At 40.2% G+C, this 23,063-nt stretch overlaps 1 protein-coding gene across 2 annotated transcripts in view; it reads right to left on the reverse strand.

Annotated features, from left to right (window-relative positions):
• Nucleotides 1-454: 454 nt before the first annotated feature.
• Nucleotides 455-23,063, reverse strand: part of sema3b (sema domain, immunoglobulin domain (Ig), short basic domain, secreted, (semaphorin) 3B) — a 135,152-nt gene continuing 112,543 nt past the window's right edge. For both annotated transcript variants that reach the window (XM_074681097.1, XM_074681098.1), the window contains exons 5-18: nt 20,021-20,140; nt 19,555-19,648; nt 19,228-19,347; nt 18,975-19,117; nt 18,232-18,346; nt 14,713-14,782; nt 14,417-14,561; nt 11,253-11,472; nt 10,179-10,270; nt 10,045-10,086; nt 7,924-8,081; nt 7,750-7,805; nt 4,227-4,366; nt 455-3,849 (exon numbers count right to left, since the gene is read on the reverse strand). In XM_074681097.1, the coding sequence (XP_074537198.1) occupies nt 3,337-3,849; nt 4,227-4,366; nt 7,750-7,805; nt 7,924-8,081; nt 10,045-10,086; nt 10,179-10,270; nt 11,253-11,472; nt 14,417-14,561; nt 14,713-14,782; nt 18,232-18,346; nt 18,975-19,117; nt 19,228-19,347; nt 19,555-19,648; nt 20,021-20,140 (2,028 nt within the window). In that variant the 3' untranslated portion in view covers nt 455-3,336. The remainder of the gene's footprint in view (nt 3,850-4,226; nt 4,367-7,749; nt 7,806-7,923; nt 8,082-10,044; nt 10,087-10,178; nt 10,271-11,252; nt 11,473-14,416; nt 14,562-14,712; nt 14,783-18,231; nt 18,347-18,974; nt 19,118-19,227; nt 19,348-19,554; nt 19,649-20,020; nt 20,141-23,063) is intronic.

The following is a 23,063-nucleotide window of genomic DNA, read 5'->3' on the forward strand; positions in this document are numbered from 1 at the left end:
TGACTGCCACCCTGTGGTCACATCACAGATAACACCTTTTCTCATCCAGTGCCAGAAGAATGAAGACCAGAGTTACTAAAGTAAAGTAGATTAAAGTCACAGAATGACTAAATTTGGGTGAGCTTTTTTTGATACCAGCTCTTTTCTATTTTATTTATTCATTTATTTATTTTAATTAATTTATTGAATTATTTATTTATATATTTCATCTATTTGTTTGTTTTTCTGTTTTTGTTTTTTTGATAGTGTGGGTATAAAACTAAGTCATGACAAGATGAGACTGTGCAATCATTCCTATTTCTATCTTCCAGTCCTGAGTGTGGCATCATGTTTTTAGGTAATGCACATTCAGGGTTGAAGGTTTTGTTAGAGTGGTGTCATAATCCATCAACATCTCTCATTGCCCCGATGTTTCAAAAAAGAGAACGTGGATTTCCTTTTTTAAGTAACTGCATATTTTATTGTGTTAATCAAAAACAATCTGACATGACATTTCACAAAGACCTCAGGGAGAATTACAGTGCACCATGTTAACTTTGGCCTTCGACCTTTGAACTTTCACCGACAGACCGCTCTCCTCACACACCACCATCACTGTTCCTTTGCCGTTTATATACAAAGCTCTGCTTTCCCCAAAACACTCAAACCACAAACACACGTTTCTGTCTCACGCACACAAACTCACACACACACACACGCGCACACAAGCCTCTCCTTGGAGCTACCGTACAGGGGTGCGTCACATGGCATGGGATACAACAGGAGTGTCGACTGGATGGCTGTGTGAACAAGAAAATCTCTAATTGGACACTGTGTTCAAAAGTTTTCCCGTCAGCTGTAATGTCCGGACAACGTTGAGGATGAGTCCTTTTCAGCAGAACATGAACAACACAGATGTAAATCTACATTTATAAGAAAAATAAAAATCCACCACAACAACATATCAGCTTATCTTTGCACATAAATACATAGGAATAATAATAATATTCAACATTGTGCTTTCTTTCTCTCGCTCTTTCTCGCCACCGCACCATTGTCAAACGCGTTAGCCACAAACATTGGTCATGCAATTTCAAAAGAGCACAAAACAACAGCTGGTTTAAGAGGGAGACTCAGGCAAGTTTGACGACACTACCAGTGTAGGAAAATCTGTCAGTAAGTACACAACTACAATGTTAGATCTCTATATATAAAGGAATTAACGTCATTAGTGTGTGGCTTAGATGCAGATGCAGCAAGATTGAACCTTTTGCAGAAAAAACCTGGATGCTGTGTCAAAATGCAGAGTGTCCCTTTTACAGGTGTCATTCAGTCAGTTCAGTTCACTTTAAAGAGTTAATTACATCTCTAGAAAGAAGGTATATAAATAACAACAACAATGATTCCATACATCTAAAATCCACTCACAGACCTAGTTTGTGCTGCCTCCCAAACACTTGACGCTCCTGAAATCCGTTGCAGACACAAATTAGACCACGTAAAAACCGGATTGACATTTCATGAATGCGAAACATAAACGCTTGTTTCTATCTTACAATGCTGGTTGCTTTCTGTCATGTGAATAGACTATGAGTTAATGACGTTATCGTACCACAGGTAGGCTCTTCAACTGAGCCTGTACACACAATAGACACTAGGGGGCAGGCTTCACACACCATGTTAGCACAGACGACCAGCAAACGAGGATCTTTACAGAAAAAAAGAAAAACACAGAGAGAGATAGATCACACGAAACAGAGAAGGAAGACCTCATCGTACTAAATGTCCATTAGGCAGAGATGACATCGTTGAGCAGCAAAAAGTTTATGATATCACCGACTGCGACACAGTGTTGGGAAGTGAATCCAACAGTGTGAGCAGTCAGATGGAAGTTTTTTTGTCTGTTTTTTTCTGGACATTGAGGTGCAATGTGGGAAGCGTGCAAGAGCAGCTTTGTACCGTGCTGAATGTCACTCTCACCTCAACATTTGCATATCTCTATTTATCACAAACAACATATGCAAGTACAGTGAAAAAGCGCAAGGGGTAGAAGTACCACTCTGAATACAAAAAGAACATAAACTCATAAATATCATGCTGTTCTGTAGCCCAGCAACGTGGGTTGTCATACTAGCGATACATGAGTCCTCTAAGATCTGTCCCCTTATTGTTTAAATGCTTCTTTCCCAAACCCACCATTTTCAAGACAATGAATAACAACAATAGATATGGATTTTGGAGTGAGGTTTCTGAATATGTAAAAACATCTTCTCCATATGTGTTTTTTATCCTGTTGAATGTCATATTTAAACTTCTTTCTACTCCAGCTTAGTCTTCAAAGTCTCGACATCTCTTCCCGTTACATCATGGAATGCAGGCAGCCTCCTCATCCTCTAGTGGTTTGAACCAGCGAGTCAATAAAATCACATCTGCTCAGATATGTCTGCTCACTCACCATGACTGCTTTTTATTGTGTGTGTATTTCACTGCAACATGCCTCTATGTGCCTAAGGAGACCACTAAGAAACCTACGATATAACATAACCAGCTCTGCAACATGCCAATCTGTTCCACGGGGCTGCTCTAACCTCTGCACTGTGCTATAGATGCCATTGGAAAGGTGAGCTCACTGGAAATATGTGCAGCAAGTTAAACAATTCATCTAGTCATTTGAAATAAGGATTTAAAAACTGCTTGCATGCATGCTTGTGCAGTTGCACATAAATAGATGTGATTCCAGTTACAGGTGGTTACTTTCCAGTTTATTCCAGTAGTTACACTTTTTTACCATTTCCTCTCATGATACTATCAGTTTTCTACATGTAGGAAAAGCCATGAAAAGAGTCCATCTGAAAAAAACTTTGGGGCTGTTGTTGTTTCAAGTTGTGTAGTCCAGAAGAAAGGTGTTCATACCGAGAGCCATGGCAACTCCAACACCCAACGAGAGATGTGGAAATCTTGTGCTGCCAACACCTTCCAGGTACAGTCAGTGGCATTAATAATGACAGGTGTGTGTACACACGATACCCACACCTAAAGTACCTGCTACTACGCTAGTGGAACAGTGTAAAGGGATCGTGCAGAATCAACGTGGGCAGTAAGGCAGCACATGCAGGGGCTGGCCAGTGGGACAAGGACTCAGGGGTTGGGGTACCATATAGTGGGCGCATCCATAGATAAATATACACAATAGAGGAGGTGCTGTGTGTGAGTCTGTATGTGTTTTATGTACGTGGGTGTATCTGTATGTATCAACACCTCCAGTAGTTCATTGTCTCTCATTTCTTTCAACCTCTCCTCTCCGTTCACCTTGTATCAGTCATTCTTTTCTCCCCCTACAGCCCGTTCTCCATGATGTTACTCCCCCGCGCTGCGTGGCGTCCGCTGGTTTGGTTTCCCATCATGGGTTCGGCGGTTTCTCCCCTTCCTTATCTCCTGAAGGTGCTTCCACTTCTTGTTAGGGGGGCGGACAGCAGGGCCCAAAGGTGGGACTTCCTTGACAGGAGCAGGGAAGCTCTTATCCACTTGTGCGGCCTCTGAAGTCTTGCGTGCCCAAACTTGCTCACAAATCTGGTCCACGGTGCTCAGGTTAGGATGGTCCACCAACTGCATGAAGTCCCGGTACCAAAGCTTTTGATTGGTCATTGGTGGGCTACCTCCGCTGCGGGGGTCTAACCGGACAGGGGAGTCTGAGGGGTGGTTAGAGACCGAGGAGGAGGTTGAAGGTACAACTTCCAAGGTGATGCCTAGCAAGGTTTGGGTGAAGCCATGCTCCATGGCGTGACACTGGTAGACACCAACGTCTCTTTTCAGGACTCGTCGAATCAGAAGTCCTCTGTCTGTTTGGAGGATACGTTCATCAAGACGCACCTGGAAAATAAAGCAAGTGTCAACACTTCTGTCCTGTTTATATAATAGCGTGTCTTGTCAATGAGTTAGTCAATGTATATTTGTAGAAAAGATCTTGAGTCTGACTGTGATGAATGTTGGTGCAAAGAATATGGAAAGTTAGTAATGACTCTAACAGATTCTCAGTTGGCTGTTGTAAGCATAAACAGGTACTTGACGATCTTTTCCCTTATTTTCCTGACTTCTTGGTGATGATGATTATCAATGTCAGTTCTGGGAGTAATGTCTTTACAACACCTTTCAAAAGATAAGGACTTAGATGACCTCTCTGAACATATCAAATTCCTTCTCAGAAAGCCATTAAAACCTCTTCACTTTCCACTTTCCATCACACTCACCTCTTCCCTTGGGTTCTGTGGATGTTTCTGGAAGGTCCAGGTCACTCTTGCTTGAAGGGATTTTGGGATACACTCCAAGAAAGTGCTGCTTCCCTCAACACCGTACAGCTTCTTCTCTGCAGCACGATACTTGTGGTGGTCTGAAGGGGGCAGCAGAGGCAAGAACATGATCAGCCAAGTGTCATTCAAGCACATTCAACAATCAGACAAAAAAAGAGAAAAGACCTAGCAAGACAGGACAGGTCAGAACAACGCTGAGAGGTCAGGGGAGTAAACTGCTCATAACTGGAAGAGGTAGAGTGTGGGGCTGAGACAGCACAGTTTACTGCTCCTAAGTGATGGGTGGACGAAGCCTCATGGAGCCTTTTGACACCTTCTGGCTAATAAAACTTATCTTACATGAACTTGTGCTGAAACAAAGCCATGACAATTCATTTTTTTAAGGCAGATGAAAAACACATATGGATCTTTTTGGGCTTTTTTCTGAGATATTTGAGTCTGAAATGTTTAAGCTTAATGACTGTGTGATGGCTCAAAGCCATGACAGAGAGAAGTTGTTGCTAACGCTGCCCCAGCTGATTACTTCTGTTATGTTATTACTTGATATCAGTTGGAGATCAGGGATTTGGGATATGATCTTTCTGTCTGTTCTCTTTTCCAAGTCCTAATATTTGGGGTCAAAGCTCTTCTGTACTGCTGTTAAGCTCTACGCCCTGGATGTAAACAAACACAGATGATCAATAAAATCTTGCACAGCATGTTCTGGAAGTATTGTGAGTTACAAATACTCTGAAAGTGGGGGTCAGTACCCAACACAACATCAGGGGGTGGCAATAATCTTCCTGAAATTAAAAACTCTTTACAACTGCACATTTAATTCATTACCAAAAGAATTTAAACCAAAAGTAAGAGTCATATCTAATCTAGAACAAAGTAAACGGACAATGTTTGATCTGTTTTCCACATTTCTTTGTTACTACAAGACCAGACCCCAAGGTTACTAAGCCAGGATAACAATGGTATCAGTGGAGGCACATCAGTGTACAAAACACAGTAATATGTTCAAAATAGTTCGTACTTTTCTACTGATCAGCTATTATAAACATCTTAAAAAGACTGTAAGAACTCTGTAAGTGATCTCTTCTATATACTGTATATGCCTGATCATAATCCACACATTAAAATGAGATTATCAGCACCAATACAGGTTATTCCTAAATGCTACTTTGTAGCTTCCCAATCGAGTTAAGCAAGATGGTGAAATTTAGTAGTGAGAAGAGAGATCTGTGTTTTTCTCTGCTGAAAACGAATCCTGTGAATAATTTTGTAGTGATGGTGAACACTGGGGCCTAACTGCCGGACAGATAAAGGACAGAAGAACAAAGCTGAACGGGAGATAAAACACATGCTAAAGGCTAAAACACAAGCCAAATGCTAACACAGGAGCTAAACTGTTTGTGCTAATGTTGATTCCAACCCACAGTCAGCAGTTATTCTGCAGTGGTCTGTTCAAACTTGAGAGTCTATAAATAAAATGAAGAGTGAGGTTACGTTAGCTCTGCTTGGTAGATGACTGACGGGACATAACCAGGATTTCAGCCAAAGGTGTCACTGCAATCCACTTCAAACAGCCAAAGCCTTTTTTTCTTTTGATTTTTCTGATATTGAACTGGCCTACTAGTGTATTCCAAACGCAGCGGGTCTCTGGGAGTATTATTTTTGGGGTCATGGGCTGAAAGTCAGGGAGCATTAGCTGTCAATCATTGTTAAACTTGACGTAACACCTTGTTTTTAACCTCATATAACTAATGAAAACTAAACTTTTCAGAAAAAAGAGGACTTGAACACAAGGCAGCCAAATGGTATCTTCAAATCACCACAACAATCGGACGTGAGAAACATTTCCCTGAGGTGTATTGATTTTTTGAAGTTTGACCACAGCCCATCTGGAATGACTGGGGAGCCAGATATTTTGACCTATACTGCAGCCAGCCACCAGGGAGAGCAGTTTTTATGGCAACCTCACTTTGAGCCGAGCAAGATGTCATATTTTTAAAGTCTATGGTTTGGCAGCATTAAAGACAATGCACTTCCAGATGATTTCCAAGTGGTTCATAACACAGAATCTAAATTTGTCTAAAACTGCCAAACTAACCCAACTTTTTAATCCAGTGGTTCTCCAACTTTTTTCAGTCTTGTACCCTCTATGATGTGTTTTTTTGTTGTTGTTGTTGTTTTTTTTCCCGCCAAGTACCCCCAAACAAGCACAAAGCCGTTTTGGATGGAAAAAGAAAAAGAACATAGCACTGTACTCTTAGTGTGTATTGAATATGATATTAAATTTATGACCTTAAAATTATATTGGATTCAAAAATTGATTAAATAAATGGTGATAAAGGAATTTTGCTTGGTTGCTATTTTTTGAATATACATCTTTGAATCTTGTGTACCCCCTGGAGTGCACTTTTTTACCCCTAGGGGTACAAGCACCCCCATTTGAGAACCACTGTTTTAATCTGTCAATTAAATGAAGGGATTCTCAAAGCAACAATGACGTTTAGAGCTTTGGACTTCACTAGTCACTGACATTTTAGATTTGATACAAGCTCAGAAACTTTGTCCTGACACAGTGTGGTTCCCTCAAATAGAACAAGCTTTGGAGTTTGGTATCATCCTCTTATCTCCATCATCTGCCTCATCCGTAAAGACCAAATCCTCTGTAATCTTCAGTTACTGTTTTCGACTATGTTAGAGTGCTAGTTAGTGCTGATAAGTGGAAGCAAGTGTGAGGCTATGAATGGGAAAGTTCACATAATTACAAAAAGCATTCAGTGGAACATTAATGGTCATCCATCAGAACTTGAGAATGATAATTTGAAAATTTGGTCAGATGGTAGATGTTTGACTCAAACAATTGCTCTTATTGTCCAGTTAGAACTTAGTCATGCTGCCGATGTAAGCGATAAAGGATCTGTGTCTGTGGTCTCTACCAGAAACATCCAGCATGAAGAGCATTGTTAAAACAAAACCAACACCCCATCCTTGATTCCTGATTACATTCCTAAAGAAACAAGGAAGTAAGAACTGCCAAACAGACCCCTGCTGAGTGCTGTGGGGCAATCTCACTCTCATCAGCAACAATTACTCTGGTCTTCATTATTTTTACACAACCCAGCTTGCATGCCACATGATGTGATCATATTACCCAGGAGCTCTTTCAGTTTGAGCGATTATCCTCCTCAATTATGTGGCAGAAAGACAGATAGCGACAGAATGAGGGTATTGTGATCGGGGAGGACAGAGGTCACTCAGGGGTGAAGGGTGGAAGGATTTGGGACGATTTTTGGCACATGGACAGCAGAATGTCTGACTCCAAGAGCCTCTGAGCTGATGCTGGATCAGAGTGAAGCTTTGGTCTCATTTATTGAAATTACCTCTGTGGGGTGCTGTCAGAGCTGTGTAAGCTTTCATGGATTCAATTTAGGAAAATCAGGCAATCAAGCAAAACAAAAGTTAAACGTACCTCCAGAGCACAGAGTGTTGGGGTCTCCATTCCTTACATCCTGTCGTCGAAAGCGTCTGCAAAAATATTGGCAGGAGTTCAGTGAGTTGATTATATTTTCCTATTAAAGTGAAGTCAGTCTTTGCTTTAGTGAACCATCATTTTGTTTGTATCATCAGTGTTTATATGACAGACCTCTTGGTGTTTGGCAGATAGCGAGTACAGGATGTTCCATCCCAGGCGCAGTATGGGTCCCTGGCCAGGCAGCACTCAGCACAGGCCTTTCCGTACACACTGCAGCGATGAAGAGGAACCTGGGCGATCCCTGTGTTTGAGCCCAGATACAGCTGTTGCTGTGAGGACAACGTGGAGGAACAAAGTTTAAAAAGAGGGTTCAGAAATGTGTCTTTAATTTCCTGGACTCTACAAACAACCTTACCTATTATTTTTAACCCTTACTTGGCTTACCTTCAATCCAGCTCTAACTTTTCTTGTAGGATCCCTTTTTTTAGTAGGAATACAATTTTATGCCCTCCTAAACCTTATTATGTACATACAAATTCTAAGATACGTCATTTGCTAACAAAGTCCTGCATCCTTAGAAATGATTTGAAACGTCTGCTAAAACTGCAGAATTGCAACTCTGAAGATTCTCACCTTGATCAGCTCAATTATTATTATCTTTTTAAATATTTCAGACAAATATTTCCCACTACGATCTCCAAACCAACTCCAATAACAGAACAAGAACATATATAAAGATGAGACTGGTGCATTTCTTGCCAGAATGAGGAAGCAGATGGCCCTTACTGCAGCATCACCCAAACACTGTCTCCATATTTTAACACGATGAGACCTATACTTAAAATACACATCTCTTATCTCATTCACCAGCCAACAGTCTTTTCTAACAGCTTGTTGATTTTTCTGCATCACAACACCACTCCATCAACTCCATGCTGCTTCCTGATCAACAACAAGTATGTCCAAGAAACTGATCATGGACCTGAGGAGGGCTAAGGTGCCAGTGACCCCTGTGCTGTGGTATACTGGCTGACACCAACAGACTAAGCACATGAAACCAGTGTCATGGGAGTGAAGCTGGACAGAGATGTCAGAGAGGAGGATGCTGTCCAAGTTTCATCTCATCTTGGACGATGTGTCCCAACCACTCCATTACATGCTGGTCTTTTAGTGAGAGACTGGTTCCACCTGAATGCACGTCTGAGCGCCACAGAAAAGCATTCCTGCTTGAGGCCATCAGAACGTACAACTCCTCACTCTGAGTGTTACAAGGTTCACTCTGGTTTCAATTTGGTTCAAGCAAACTATGTGCAATAACCCATAATTCAAGTCATTATTTGTGCAATAACCTATATCTTATGTCATGATTTATATACCATTTGTTTCCTATCATAATGTACATACTTTATATTTTATGCTTATATACTTTTTATAGTTATCCTATTTTTAAAAAAATGTATCGAATGGGAGCAAAAAAACAAAAGAGTAATTTCCCCTTGGAACTCAAAAAAGTATTTTTTGATTTTCTGATCTGATTTGGCTTTAAGCTCAGGCCTCTGTCTGGCTTTAACTGCCCAACATCATGAGAGTTTAACACTGATGTAGCCTGGCTTATCACTGGAGATACGCTGAAATTCCAGGATCACATTTTGCATCTTTTTAAGAGACCAGTAAATGTACTTCTTAAGCTAGCTTTAACTCTCATTAGCTGCCACAAGAAATTTCAGCAACTGGTCACATCTCTAAGGATTAAATGTCTTTGGAAAACTCCATAGGATATAGGGCATAGGATATAGGGCAATTCCACAACCACAACACAAAGGACATGTTGGGTCATAGCCTAGCCCTTTACGAGTACAGGAAGTGGAAGCACATCACAAGTTCAGAAGAACATTTTTTTTCTGTGTGCTCTCTGAAGCCATCCACCAGCCCTGAAGTTCTGGAGAGGTTGTTTCAACACCTCAGTCTACAACCAGCTCCACCACCTGCTGAGGCTTTCCAGATTTAGACAGAGCTATTCTTAGTCTGAGGTCTGCTGCCCTACACCTGCCCTTCAGTGTCCCTGTGTAAGTGCTGCCTCAGCCTCCTCTGGTCCAACATGCTCCCTGCTGGGGCTGTTGGCAGTGTGCTCCTCTGTTTTGGGCATCTGAGTATGAGTTTAAGGCAGACCTGCATTGAGATCAATTTTGGCTTGGAATCTGATCTTAGAATTATTTGTATGCATGGAATTCAATTGTTTTTTTTTTTGTTTTTTTTTAAACTACAGACGCTTCTGATTTTTACACAACTTACCCGTTTGGAGGAGATCTGCATGTTTATGATGGATGAGGCATCCTGAGGAGGACAGAAAGGAAACCAATGAGTTACAATGACCGGTATGTTCAAAGACGTTTCATGAGAATCAAGCAATGCTCCTGTCCCCTTACTTTGAAGACCTCCAGCTCTTCCAACAGAAGCTCCTCCATGTTATTCCAGCTCTCTTTAGGAACATTAATGACCTTCAGCACCGTCCCTTTGTCTGAAATAAAAGATTATGTTAAAGATTGAGTAACTGAATTTACCTTCAGTATTTTCATAGATATTTCAAAAGCCCTTGATAGTGTTAACCATCATATTTGGTTAGAAATTTTTTATTAACATGATTTTCATGATGTTGCTGACAAATGACTGAAAAATTTCCCATAGAAGTCAGTTTGTTTGTGTTTCTGATTGTTATCCAAACGCTGTATTACTTTGTGGGGTTCCTCAAGGCTTCATTCTTGGACCATTATTATTTCTTATCTAAATAAATGATTTTTATATTGTTTTTCTAATATTTTTTTTATAACAATGTTTGCAGATGATACAGTCCCAGTACTCTCTCATACAAACTTTGATTTATTGATGAATGATGCCAATGCTAGTTTGCTTTGTTATCAATAAATATTCAGTACTGCTAACTTGACTGATAAATGTGACTAACTTGTTTTCTTATTTATTATATTTTGTTATAGGTTCCTGTGATATACATATTTTCAAATCTTCAATTTGTATTTATAGATTTGTATTTCTTGTTTGTTTTTTTTTATTTTGTATTTCTTTAAATGTGATTAAAGTGTTCATTTGCAGGTTTTTCTTTTATAGAAATAAAGTCACTAAAACGAAGAGCTGTATGATTGTTTTATCTAAGTATGTAAAAATTGTTATTGGTGCTGGAATACAAGGGGCACCAGGTAATCTTGCCTAGGGCATCAAATTGTTTAGGGCCAGCTCTGATCTATTGGCATAATAAACAGAGTTAGTCACCTTGTCACCACAAATTGCCTCAACACTTTATTACAGCTTGGTTTGTCTTTATCTTTCTTATCTTTGTTGTAATACAGTTCGGAGGAGTACTTTTTGGACTACTCTTGACAAAATATTTGTCCCCCAGAAGCAATTTGTTAGGACCAGATCAGAGTCACACATTTTAGAACGATATGAAACTTTGGATGCGTGAAAACTTAAACTCAGTCCCTCACCTGTGCCAATAAACATGACATCATACTGCCCGTCTGCAGCGTTGACTCTGTCCACAGCTATCTGTGTGAAGCTGTACTCCACGTTGGTTCTGACAAAGATCGGTCGTCTGCTCATCGGGTAGACGGGATTATACATGAGAGGGTGGTGACGGGCAAACTGGATCACGTCGTCTGGGAAACCCTTTGTGGACTCAAAACTGCCAAAAGTCTTGCTGGGACACTGAAAGAGGATGAAAGAGGAAGTCAGCTTGCAGAAGAAATCCCTTCATTGGATAAAGAAGCACAAAAGCAAATGCAAATGAAAAACTTTCCTTTGTGGTTGTTTTGCAAGTATAATTTTGGTTTTATGCAGAAAAAAATGCGTAACTTGTCATTTGATCTAAACATTGCAGCTATATTTGAATCTTTGAAGTATTTAAAGCTTTTCTAAAACATGCAATTGAAGGTATAAACTTGCATAAGTCGCATTCACTAAAGGATTAACCTCAACCCAAGCATTTCAAAATGCTGCATACCCAAGCTTTACAAAGGGACTTGGTATATAACTCTGCAGGACAGCGCATACAGTCACACCAAACGTGCTGTGATGAGTCACAGTGAAGTCAGAGCATTTTTCTCTAGGTCAGAGTCCAGCCTCCCTCTCTGCTTAAAATTCCAGTCTTGGACTTTGGTTCTTTGAGGCTCAGAAGTTACTTTTAAAAATGCTGTAGCATCATGCAGTTCTTTCGCCTCCTTCATAGTGTATATAGTTGACATGACAGGAGAGGAAGACTTGATTTTGCTTATGCATCTCAAACACTGACTCTGCTTTCTGAGCAAGTTTGCATAATTCACTTCTAAGGCGAGGTCGTTTTCTTAAACCTGATAAGTTCGGCTAATTTTACAACCCAGTGAGGTGATGATGGCGTGAGAGAGGGTTCACCGTAGGCCAAATACAATTACCATTCTGCAGTAACACAATGGGGGTTGTTGTACTGTGGCAGCAGCAGCTGAAGCTCTGCATAACAAATCCTGCTGACGCTACGCTTGTGTGCTTAGCAGAAAGTAAGAGCCCTGATAAGCACATATTGATTGGGGAGGATGTGAAGAGCTTTGGGATTAAATGAGGTTGGATACTGAGTGCTGAAGGTGTATCAGGAATCTTTAAGTGTTATATCATATAGTGTCTGAGTACTTCTCGTGCTGTACGTTCAACAGTTCAGTGCCCCAGGTGAGAGTTTTACAACCCTGATCATTTATTTTAACCCCATATGAGTGACCACACCACCGAGAACATGCTTTATTTATTAGATCAAAGTAAAGGCTGCGCATTCAGGAGTTATAGACTTACTTAACAAGGCACACATTATGAAAGCGGGGAATGTCAGGCGGGTGGACATGAAGTCAAATAGACACAGAGGTAGTCACGGTGTAATGGTTTAGGACCTTATGTAAGATTAAAACTTGTGATCTTTTAATCTATAAGTTTTCAGAGCCTTTATGACTTCTCTTTATATTTTTTCCCCTTTCATCCTCTGGTTTTGTCTGTGCACAGATTGATGGCCTTTGGTTGTCAAGGCTGCAGTAAAGTAATTAAGTAACAGAGTTATAGGTTTTCAAAGCAGTTTTGCTTTTATATCAGTGCTACACACACTATAATGGACTGTATCCACAGCAGCAACAAATGAGGAGATATAAATAAAATGGAAAACAGGAGCAAGTATAACTCTGTCTCATTACAGTCTCACAGCCTTTTGCAAACTTTTTTAGTCTGTTATATGTTGCTCTTATGGGTTCACACAGGTGTTCTGTTAAAAAGTGCTCCCTGTGCAACTGATCTACACAGGCCAACACTGAGATCATTATCTGATGGAAGATATTACCTTTATTTAACCTTGTTTTAATGTTTTGACTCTCACTGCTATTATCATAACGTTTATCTCCTTTCACTTACTTATCTGCTTTATCATCTCTGTATTTATCTTTCTTACCGTTATCATCTCTTTCTTTTCTTTTTTCTTTTTATCCCTGGTCCTCATGGTCTCAGTCTATGTTGTAGGGTTCTTTTGCTGTCTGGTTCTTATCTTCATCCTCCTCCTTTTATGTGTTTACTGTATGTTTTGAGGGTGTGACCTGGACTAGGTTTCATCCTCCCACTGTTTGTTGACTGACTTTTCTTTTTATTTTATTTTGCTTTGTCTTTTTGGGACTTCCACTTTAAGAGCATTTTGCAAACGAATGTTTCTAAAGGTGCTAAGTAAAGTTATTATTTGTATTATTATCATTATTGTTAATGTTTAAAAAAATAATAATAATAGAATACTGTGAATTCTTACTCTGAAAATGTAAATGGAAAGAGTAGGAGAGCATGGTGTTCCTGTACTGAATAAAACTTCCCTTATATCTTGAATAAATATTTTGTAGTAGACTACAAAAACATCTCTTCTAATTAGGATTACAAAGATGTATTGTCATTGCATAGATTAATTCAATGAGATTATCAGTTCTCTTCAAGCTTGTGCTTTAAAAACAAACACACAAGTATAATTAAAAGAAAATACCACAACTAGCTGCTGGACTGAGGAGGATTTTTATGATGTCTTCTCACATAAACTCATCCTGACGTTTACTCAAAATCAAACCAGGGAAAAAATAGCAAGTGAAGTGAAAATTTGGATCTGAGTGTTCACACATGCAGCTCACTTGGGTAATTCTGCAGAATTTCATGATTTATATGTGAGTGTGAATAGTCTCCTGAGACCCTGTGTGCTCATATGATGACATTACTTTTCTGCTTCTTAGACCCATCAAACTTCATATTTTATAAAAAAACTTTGACCTATTGGCCAAATTTAGGAACACTGCACAGGTGGGATTGTCTGCCAAAGACTTTGACAGCAGCTCCCAAAGTAGAACAGAGAAAGGTAAAAATGATATCCAATTTTTCAAAATCAAACCAGTTTATCCATGCACAATATCATTAATAACTAATAAAAGCAAGGTGAATTAAAAAAGTCATCAGACTAAAGCTTGGGTAGCAGAAGGTTAAGGCTAAATAAATGGAGAGAAACAAACAGTGACCTCAAAATTGAACCTAAAAACAGACTTTTGCAAGCATGCCTTGTACTTGGGTGAGAAAGTCTGGACACTAGTCATTGAACGGGTCGTGAGTGTTGTTGACATACCATTCCAGGGCGGGGATAGGGCACTTTTCCCTGGAAGGGGACCCACTGATAGTTGGGCCCCTCTTTGTGAGCGAATGGCCCCAGGAAGGCTCTCCGGATGTCATTCATGGAGTAGAGACACACAGCTGAGCCTTTAAACACACTGCTGCTGGGGGACAAGGGAAGCTGGGTTAGGAACATCATAACACACAGGGACACTCACATACACACACACACTCTGTCTATTCTTTTGTGTGTCCCACAAAAAAAACTCACACACATGTGCACACACGCACTCAGTTTGAATGTACTCTGACCTGGAAGTAGAGAAGACAGTGTACACCAGGGGGTTCTTTCTGTCCCTGGTCTGCAGCAGGAACACATCGCCTGAGGACGGACACACACACACACACACAGGTCAGGCTGTGGTAGTCCAGAGGTCAGAGGTTGAGAGAAAGATAAGCAGAGCCCTATGGTCCTGTTTAACTACTTAAAAGAGACATTTCACTTTAGGCTGAGGGTCATGACACAGCGGGCAATCCTCTTTGGCTTCATGCAAGGTTTGTTAAACCGTTTCAGCGAGATTAAGTCCCATTAAATTGTTTTCTTACACTCTTCCTGCGTGGTCGCTGTGTGACACTGCATCTTTAAACCCATAATGAGAAAACTACTGCAGCTAAAGCATTTCACTACTTCTGCTGGTTTCATGCTACTGTGAAGTCTTGTAAGGTCAAGGAAAGTCAAGCCTCAGACTCAGGGCAGCTGAAACTATCAAAAAAGTGCAAATGGAAAAATTAAAGCTATAAGAAATTACATCAGTGGAATATCTTTAATGTTATCAGTCAACACACAGCCTCAAATGTGGTTCAAAAAACTCTGGATAGTGATAAAACTGTCATTGCTAATATGAGGAAACCTGATGGACAGATTTAGCCTCAGGTAAGGGTTAGGATGTGGATTCCTTTTCCACCCACATCACCATCTCCTGCCTCATCATATTACAGCCTAGAGACACGGTCTTAAAGATCAACCAAAACCACCTTGAGGAGGGAAACCATTGCAGCCGTTGCACAAACCACATGACTGCATGGTTGGTGTTCCTCTTTGTGGGCTGTGACATTGTCATGTGTTTTCTTACTTTTATCAGAAAATAAGCCTTCTTTTCATAATCCAAAGTTTCCTTTAAGTCCTGGCTCAGGGCCCAGTCCATTTCCCCATGGATGACTTAAATCTTTTTACACTTACAGTGGTGAAAGTAAGTATTAAACGAGTGAACTTTTCTCTCATCACTTTTATTTCCAAAGATGCAATTCAAACAAAATTTCTACCAGACATTGTTATTAACTCAAATAATCCACACATGAGAAGAAATCACAACGTTCAGGTCCATAAATAATGATTATGTGGAATTAAGTACGATAACACAGGAAAAAACTATTGAACACGCCAACTGAGACTCATCTAATACTTAGTGGAGAAGCCTTTGTTTGCAATGACAGCTTCCAGAAGCTTCTTGTATGTTTTAACTAATCACCCACACTGCTCAGGTGTGATTTTGGCCCATTCCTCTGCACAGATTGTCTTTAAACCGTGAATATTCTTTGGTGCCCTCTGGTGAACCCTTTTCTTTCGTTCTTTCCACAAATGTTCAGTTGGATTTAAGTCAAGCGATTGACTAGGCCATTCTAACAGATTGATTTTCTTTTTTGAAACCATTTGAGAGTCAACTTTGCCGTGTGCTTTGGATCGTTGTCCTGCTGGAAGGTCCAGCCCGACTCATCTTCATCATCCTGGTGGATGGCAGCAGATTCATATCAAGAATTTCCCCATACATGGCTCCATTCATTGCTCCGTCAATGTTATGAAGTTTGCCAACACCATGAGATGAGAAACAACCCCATGCCATGATGCTTCCACCTCCAAACTGCACTGTTAGTGAAGTTTTTTTGGGGTGATGTGCAGTGCCTTTTCTCCTCCAAACATGGTATATAGTATGACAGCCGAAAAGTTCCACTTTGGTCTCATCTGACCAGACAAAATTCTCCCAGTATTCTACAGGCTTGTCAAGATGCTGTTTAGCAAACTTTAAACCAGCTTCAACATGCCTCTTCTAGAGGAATGGAGTCTTTCGAGCTGAGCGTCCATAGTGGCCATGGCGGTGGAGTGCATTGCCTATTGTTTTCTCTGTAACAATTGTACCTGCTGCCTTTAACTCTTTCTGGAGCACTTTCAGGGTGGTCCTTGGCTCGCTGAGAACTCCTCTGACTATCTTTCTGACTCCCTGGTCAGAAATCTTGCAAGGAGCTCCTGTGCGTGGCCTGTTGATGGTAAGGTGGTGCTCCTTCCACTTGTGAATAATGGCCCCAACGGTGCTGACTGGAATATTCAGGTGCTTTGATATAAGTCTGTTATCAGTTCCATTCTGGTGCTGAGCAACAATCAGGTTGTGAATGTCTTCAGAGAGCTCTTTGCCTTTACCCATCATGAGGTGTGTCGTATTTAACTGCTTGGTGAAAAAACGACCTTTTTTATGGGACCATCAACTTGCTCTAGCCCAGCTGATGTTGGTTTGCGCTAATTGGAAGTTCAAGTAATAATTACTGACAGATTTCAGGTGGTATGGTGCATTTCCTTGCCAAAGTATACAGCCTTTCCATGGCGTGTACAATACTTTTTTCCTGTGTTATCATACTTAATTCCAGATGATCATTATTTATGGATCTGAACGTTGTGATTTCTTTTTATGTGTGGATTATTTGAGTTAATTCCAGTGTCTGTTAGAAATTTTGAATAAATTGCATCTTTGGAAATAAATGTGATGAGAAAAAAGTTGACACATTCAATACTTATTTCCCCCACTATATTTGCCCACTTTCATGCTTTTATTCTGAAAATCAATTCAAGTCTAGAGTAAAATATAAAGTGGCTTCTGAGTCCTGTCAAGAAAACACAGAATTACCATTTGTCATATGATGACTTGCAGGAGAAAAGCCCGCAACTCACTCTAACCCCACAGAGCAAACACTGGCTTCAGATCAAGCCAGAATCTATTTCTAATTAATCTCTCGCTCATGCTTTCTCCAAGGCTGCAGGAATGTGAGTCTGAATGGTAATCTACAATTGGGGTCAGAAATGCTGGTTAATTTATTTAGCTTTCCTCCGCTTACCCTCTCTTTGCATCCAAAGAATGTGCTGCTGGGTAAAGATCCAATCGACAAAGCAAGGTCGGAAACTCGGGCTGAGTTTTAACTCTTTTTTTTTGCCCTTGCTTCATGTTCTGCGTGGAAGGTTATTGGTTTTCATGGTCAGATTTAGGAGGTAGTGAATTGGAAAGAGATCTAAATCTGGGTCACAGGATTCCTAACCAGTCAGCAGCTTTTGGGAGGGTTGGTGATTTTAGGGCTACATAAGGAAGCTGAGGTTTTTTTTTTCCTGTTGGGTTTTCCTCACAAGAAGGCCAACACCTTCACTTGGTTTTCTTTGTTTCAGATGAGTAAAAGTTTGAGTTCTAGCAACTTGTCTCTGTTTATCAATCTTTCAGTTTGATCACTGGCTTGGGTTTCTCATTTGCTTTCAGTCCAATTACTTCTTTGTCTATCATTTTTGATAGAATCAGAGGATGTCTGTGGGGAATTAAACTTCCATTAACACTTTTTAAAAAGCATGAAAGCCCATTTCCCTTGACTTAACTCTACAGAGAAGTCTTTTTCACCATAAACCCCTGTCTTTCAGCTTCACTTTCTTAAGATTCATCTCAATGTCACATCATGTTTTTTTTTTTTTGGAACTTGACATTAATGTCACAATATCAAAATCAAAAGAGCGACTAAACTTACGCAGCTCATCAAAGTACGTGTCGCTGCCGTCGGCTCCTGGTACCGAGCAGATCAGACGAGTCTTCAGGAAAGTCGTCCACTTGTTCACGAGGCTTCGCTGACCGCCCATGTCATTCTGGATCAAGACCAAACAGCCAAAAGTGACAAAGAGTTTGTTACAGAGAGGATACTGATTTAAATTTCCGTTTTAAAACACAGGCTTATCTTCTTAAAGAGGGGTATCATGCTTTACTTTAGGCTTTATTCTGTCCCTCTGGTTTTCCCATAGCTGTACATGATCTACAGTTCCATATAATTCCCATTTTTTCACACTGGTATTTTAGAAAAACCTTATTTCAGCCTCTGTCTGAAAAGCTTTGTTTTGGCTGCTGTCTCTTTAAGGCTCAAACTCTAAAGACCCCCTTCTCTCTGATTGGCCAACCCTTTAGAGGCCTGTGGAGCTATGCGTAGACCCTGGTGTTTGAGGCCTGATGCTCTGAATGTCACGAACCAGTTAGGAGATCCTTATGTGATGACCTCATAATTTCAGCAAGTCTCAGAAAGATCTTGTGAAAATATCTTGCAAATTTCATGCTATTTTTTTTTTCTTAGGGCAGACCATTTTGAACAGTTTACAGACAGATTCAGCGGTTTTTTTTTTTCAGCAACAAATGATTTGAGATTTGAGAAGTTTCAGTTGAATTTTCATATACAAACCAGCTGATTTAAAATTCAAGACTTGGGTAAATACAACAATTTCCTACCCTGCAGAGTTGCCCAATGCGGGAGTAGGTGGATTTTCCAAGACCCTGTGCCTCCACAGCCGTCTCCCGGAAGAAGAAAAATACCTTGTCATCGTCCGGGTTCTCACTCTCTGGGACCCAAAAGGAACCAACAAACTTTGGTTCTGTTGGACACAAAGAGGAACAATACCAGTTCATTTCACTCCCATTTATGTCAAAAGCAGTATGAACATGGATTGTTATAATATGATGTTAAACTTTAACACAAACAGACCATTGAGCCAGCGTGAGTCATGCTGCTCAGTCCGGATGGAAGGCCGTTTCCCCAGGCTCCTGAAGATGGTGAAGTCCCGTCCCATTAAGTCTGTGGCCACGCCTGCGTACAGCTCGTCACCTAGGAGACAGGATACATCAACACCTCACTCACTGGTCATGAGATCTTTGATATAGGCTGACACATTCCCAGTCCTGCACTTCAGAGGCTGTGTTGATGCAACTTTGTAACGGGTCACTTTCAATCAGGGATGATATAACTTTATCATACATGCTGAATCTGAATTTCAGTGGATAAATCAGCACATGTGACTCGGAGTCTATTTACCGACGAGCACAGATGCAGCATTGTGACGGGGATCATAAGGACTCTTTCCTTTGCCATCCTCGACCTTGGAGGGGTCAATCCTGAACATGTGATCCTGACAGAGAAGAGAGGGAAAGAATGATTGCAGGTGTGATCACCTTGATTTCTTTACCAAACTGAAATATATCAGAAACCAAAATAGGTGAAGAATGACTTTTTTTTTACTATATCTATTTGGAGTTAGTCTTTCTTGCAGCTTTGGTGAATGTTTCAATTTGACTTGAGTTAACGTCATTATGCGATATCAACCCATTCAAAGAAGTTGTGTGTGAGCTAATCAGAATCTTTTCACCTTTTTGTATTAAAGATTACATTTTCAGACCTAAGCCTACACTCTATCAAGCAAATTTAGAATGATAATAATAACCTTGGAGCAGTCTTTCTGTAACATATGGCTTGTGTGTGTGTGTGTGTGTGTGTGTCTCACCTCCATCCTGTGTCCCACCTCTACGAAGGCACAGGTGGGGTGGAAGGCCCCAGTTCCGCAGGCGTACAGGTGTGTGCGGTTGAAGTGGTGCACAATCTTCACATAGTTCACACAGTCAGACTGAAAGAGACACAAATAAAGTCGCACATTATCAGGATGAAGAGCATTTTATGAGAATTCCTTTAAGATCAACCTTCAGTGGTTTGGACTTGTCTCTCTGCCTCAATGTCTGATGCAAAAAATGTGTCATTCTATTACACAGAAACACAGTTTTACAACTTTAAGTTAAATGGACTAACTATTCATTTCCAGAAAGAAAACTTTGAGTATAACAAATTGAAAGAAAAGAAAAAGGCAGAAGTAAAAGCACACACGCAGCAGGAAAAATGTGACTCTACATGTGCACACAAAGTGGATCCACACTCAACCACAGCTCAGACTCTGGTTCACTCAGTGTCTCTCTTTGATGAACATTCCTCACATTACTCCTCTCACCAGTTCTGCTTGAAACAACACCGTGGAGTTCTGAGCTCCTCCTCAAATACACTGTTGTGACAGCGTTTTGTCCTGGCTGTACACACACACTACGTAGCACAACATAGCCTCATAAGCCTCCATATGAACACACCAGGCCTGGGAAAGCTTTCTGCTTTATTATGTAATGTTATAAACGGAAACATGCCCCACTACAATCCACCAGAATCTGCCACTGCTAAATTTACGAGTGTGTGTTTTTCAGTAAATGAAATGGCGACGCAGGTCATTGATGATGTTCTCATGTGATAATTCAACATTGGAACATGTCTTTCTGAGTCAAGACATACCTTCAGTTCATTTTATATTTTGGCACATATTTTACTGGGGTAATAAATAAATAGATAAAACTAGAACAGCACTCCGGGAGCGCAGACCTCCACCAAGCATATTGTGATTGTCACCGACACTTAAGTCCTACTTTAATGTTATACTCCCTTTCAGCAGACTGTCTGCTACAATTTGGAGTTAGTTGCAGGTTTGTACAATAATTTGTTATTTGACAGTGTTAAAAATGATGATGACCCAGTATATATGTAATATTCTGGACCTTAGTATCCAGAATATTGCCAGGATCTGGATCGTACTTTTACATCTGTCAGAAATTATGGTGACCTTGCCTTGTATTGTTTTGCAAAGCAATCTGGCCATTTATCAGGGAGTTATATACACATATGGTGAAAACAGCCCTATCTCACAATGATAAAGAATCTTTAAAAAATTCCTGTATCCAAACGGTGATCCAGATCACCTCCAAAATGTAATCTCCTCACTCTTGTTTTGAACATTTCCTGAAAATTTCATCAAGGTCCATGCATTGGTTTTTGAGCTATTTTCTTCGCAGATAAACGGAAAAACCCTCCCAAAAACATTGCCTCCTTGGCAAAGGTAATAATGTTGTCAACATCACTGGAACTACACTCTCCAGGCTAAAATCCCACCTTACTGACCATCAAAAGTTCATTTATATCAACAACTGCACCTCTAACGCTGCTCCTCTGGCTCAAGGCGTCCCCCAGGGCCCCGTGCTTGGTCCCCTTCTGTTCATCATACATTTGCTCCCCCTTGGTACCATCATCTGTCGACATGGCTTTTATTTTCACTGTTATGCCGATGACATACAGCTCTACATTTCCACCATATCCATAACCCCAAAAACACACTCCACAATCATTAACTGACTCTTTGAATTAAAAACATGGATGCATCATTTTTGACAGCCACCTTTCTTTCCACCACCATGTCACCCAGCTCACTAAAACGGCCTGCTTTCACCTTAGCAACACAGCCCAGCTCTGCCCAATCCTCTCTTTCTCTGCTGCAGAAACACTTATTCATGCATTCATTACATTGTGGTCAGATTAATGCAACAGCATCCTCTATGATACATCTTATGAAGTCCTCCTTAAAATACAATACATCCAGAACACAGCTGCATGCCTCGTGACCAGCAGACCACATCACCCCCAACCTCTTACATCTTCATTGGCTCCCTGTCTCCTACAGCCTACAGTTTAAAATCCTCTTCCTCACCCACAAAGCCCTTTCCTACCTCACTGACCTCCTTCACCATCTAACTTCTTCTTGTGACCTGTGTTCCTGTCCTGTAGTGTTGTTTTTTGTTGTTTTTTTGTCTGGCTTATGTTGCTTGAATTGATTCTAACAACTGTAAAGTGTCTTAGAGTCCCTGAAAAGCACTCTATAAATAGAATGAATGAATGAATGAATGAATGAATGTTTCAAATATTATAAAATGTTTTATGTAATGAGCTGCAGTATGCTGGCTAACCCGCCCGAGCTGTTTATTTTTTTTTAACTGTGTAGCTGTAGCATTAGCATGCAACTGGATCATAATATGACTGTTATGGATCTGTGTATTTAAAATTTTTTTATGGCACACTTGCTTAAATTAATCTTGTCTTTATCATCAGAGTCAATGAAGACCCAGAAAAGAAACACTGCTCACCACAAGCCACTTTATTTTCCACTTCACTGTTATCGTCCTTTCTCATCAATTAGTGCTCTCATCCTTTTCTCCCCCCTCTCTCGGTTTTTCTCCACCACAGGTTATTGACCCACAGTCGCATATGTCCATCTCAGAGTCAAGTTACAGTACACTGTAAAACCTGATAAGTTAACTGAACTAAAAAAATTTGTTGAAACTGATTACATAAAAATTTTTAAGTTATGCTAACTCAGGTTTGTGAGTTAAAGTAACAAGGCTATTCTGAGTGACACTAACTTAATTTAACAAGTAGGGATAACTTTTTTTATTGAGTAACTTTGTATGTTTTATTTGAGTTTAGATAACAAAGAGGGTTTAAGTACTATCAAATGAAATGTTTTGTTTAGCTTCACCACACTTGTTTATGTAAATCCAACTTATTATTTTTAATTTTAATTAACCTATGCTAACTCACCTATAGTTAAAAGATTTCAGTCAGTTAAAATCAAAAAAGCATGTGCAGTACTTAAAAATTTCTTTGAAACTGATTACATAAAATAATTT

This window comes from Halichoeres trimaculatus, unplaced genomic scaffold (assembly GCF_033239565.1).
Source record: "Halichoeres trimaculatus isolate MK-OKI-2021-1 unplaced genomic scaffold, fHalTri1.1 fHalTri1_scaffold_11, whole genome shotgun sequence".
Classification (NCBI taxonomy): domain Eukaryota; kingdom Metazoa; phylum Chordata; class Actinopteri; order Labriformes; family Labridae; genus Halichoeres; species Halichoeres trimaculatus.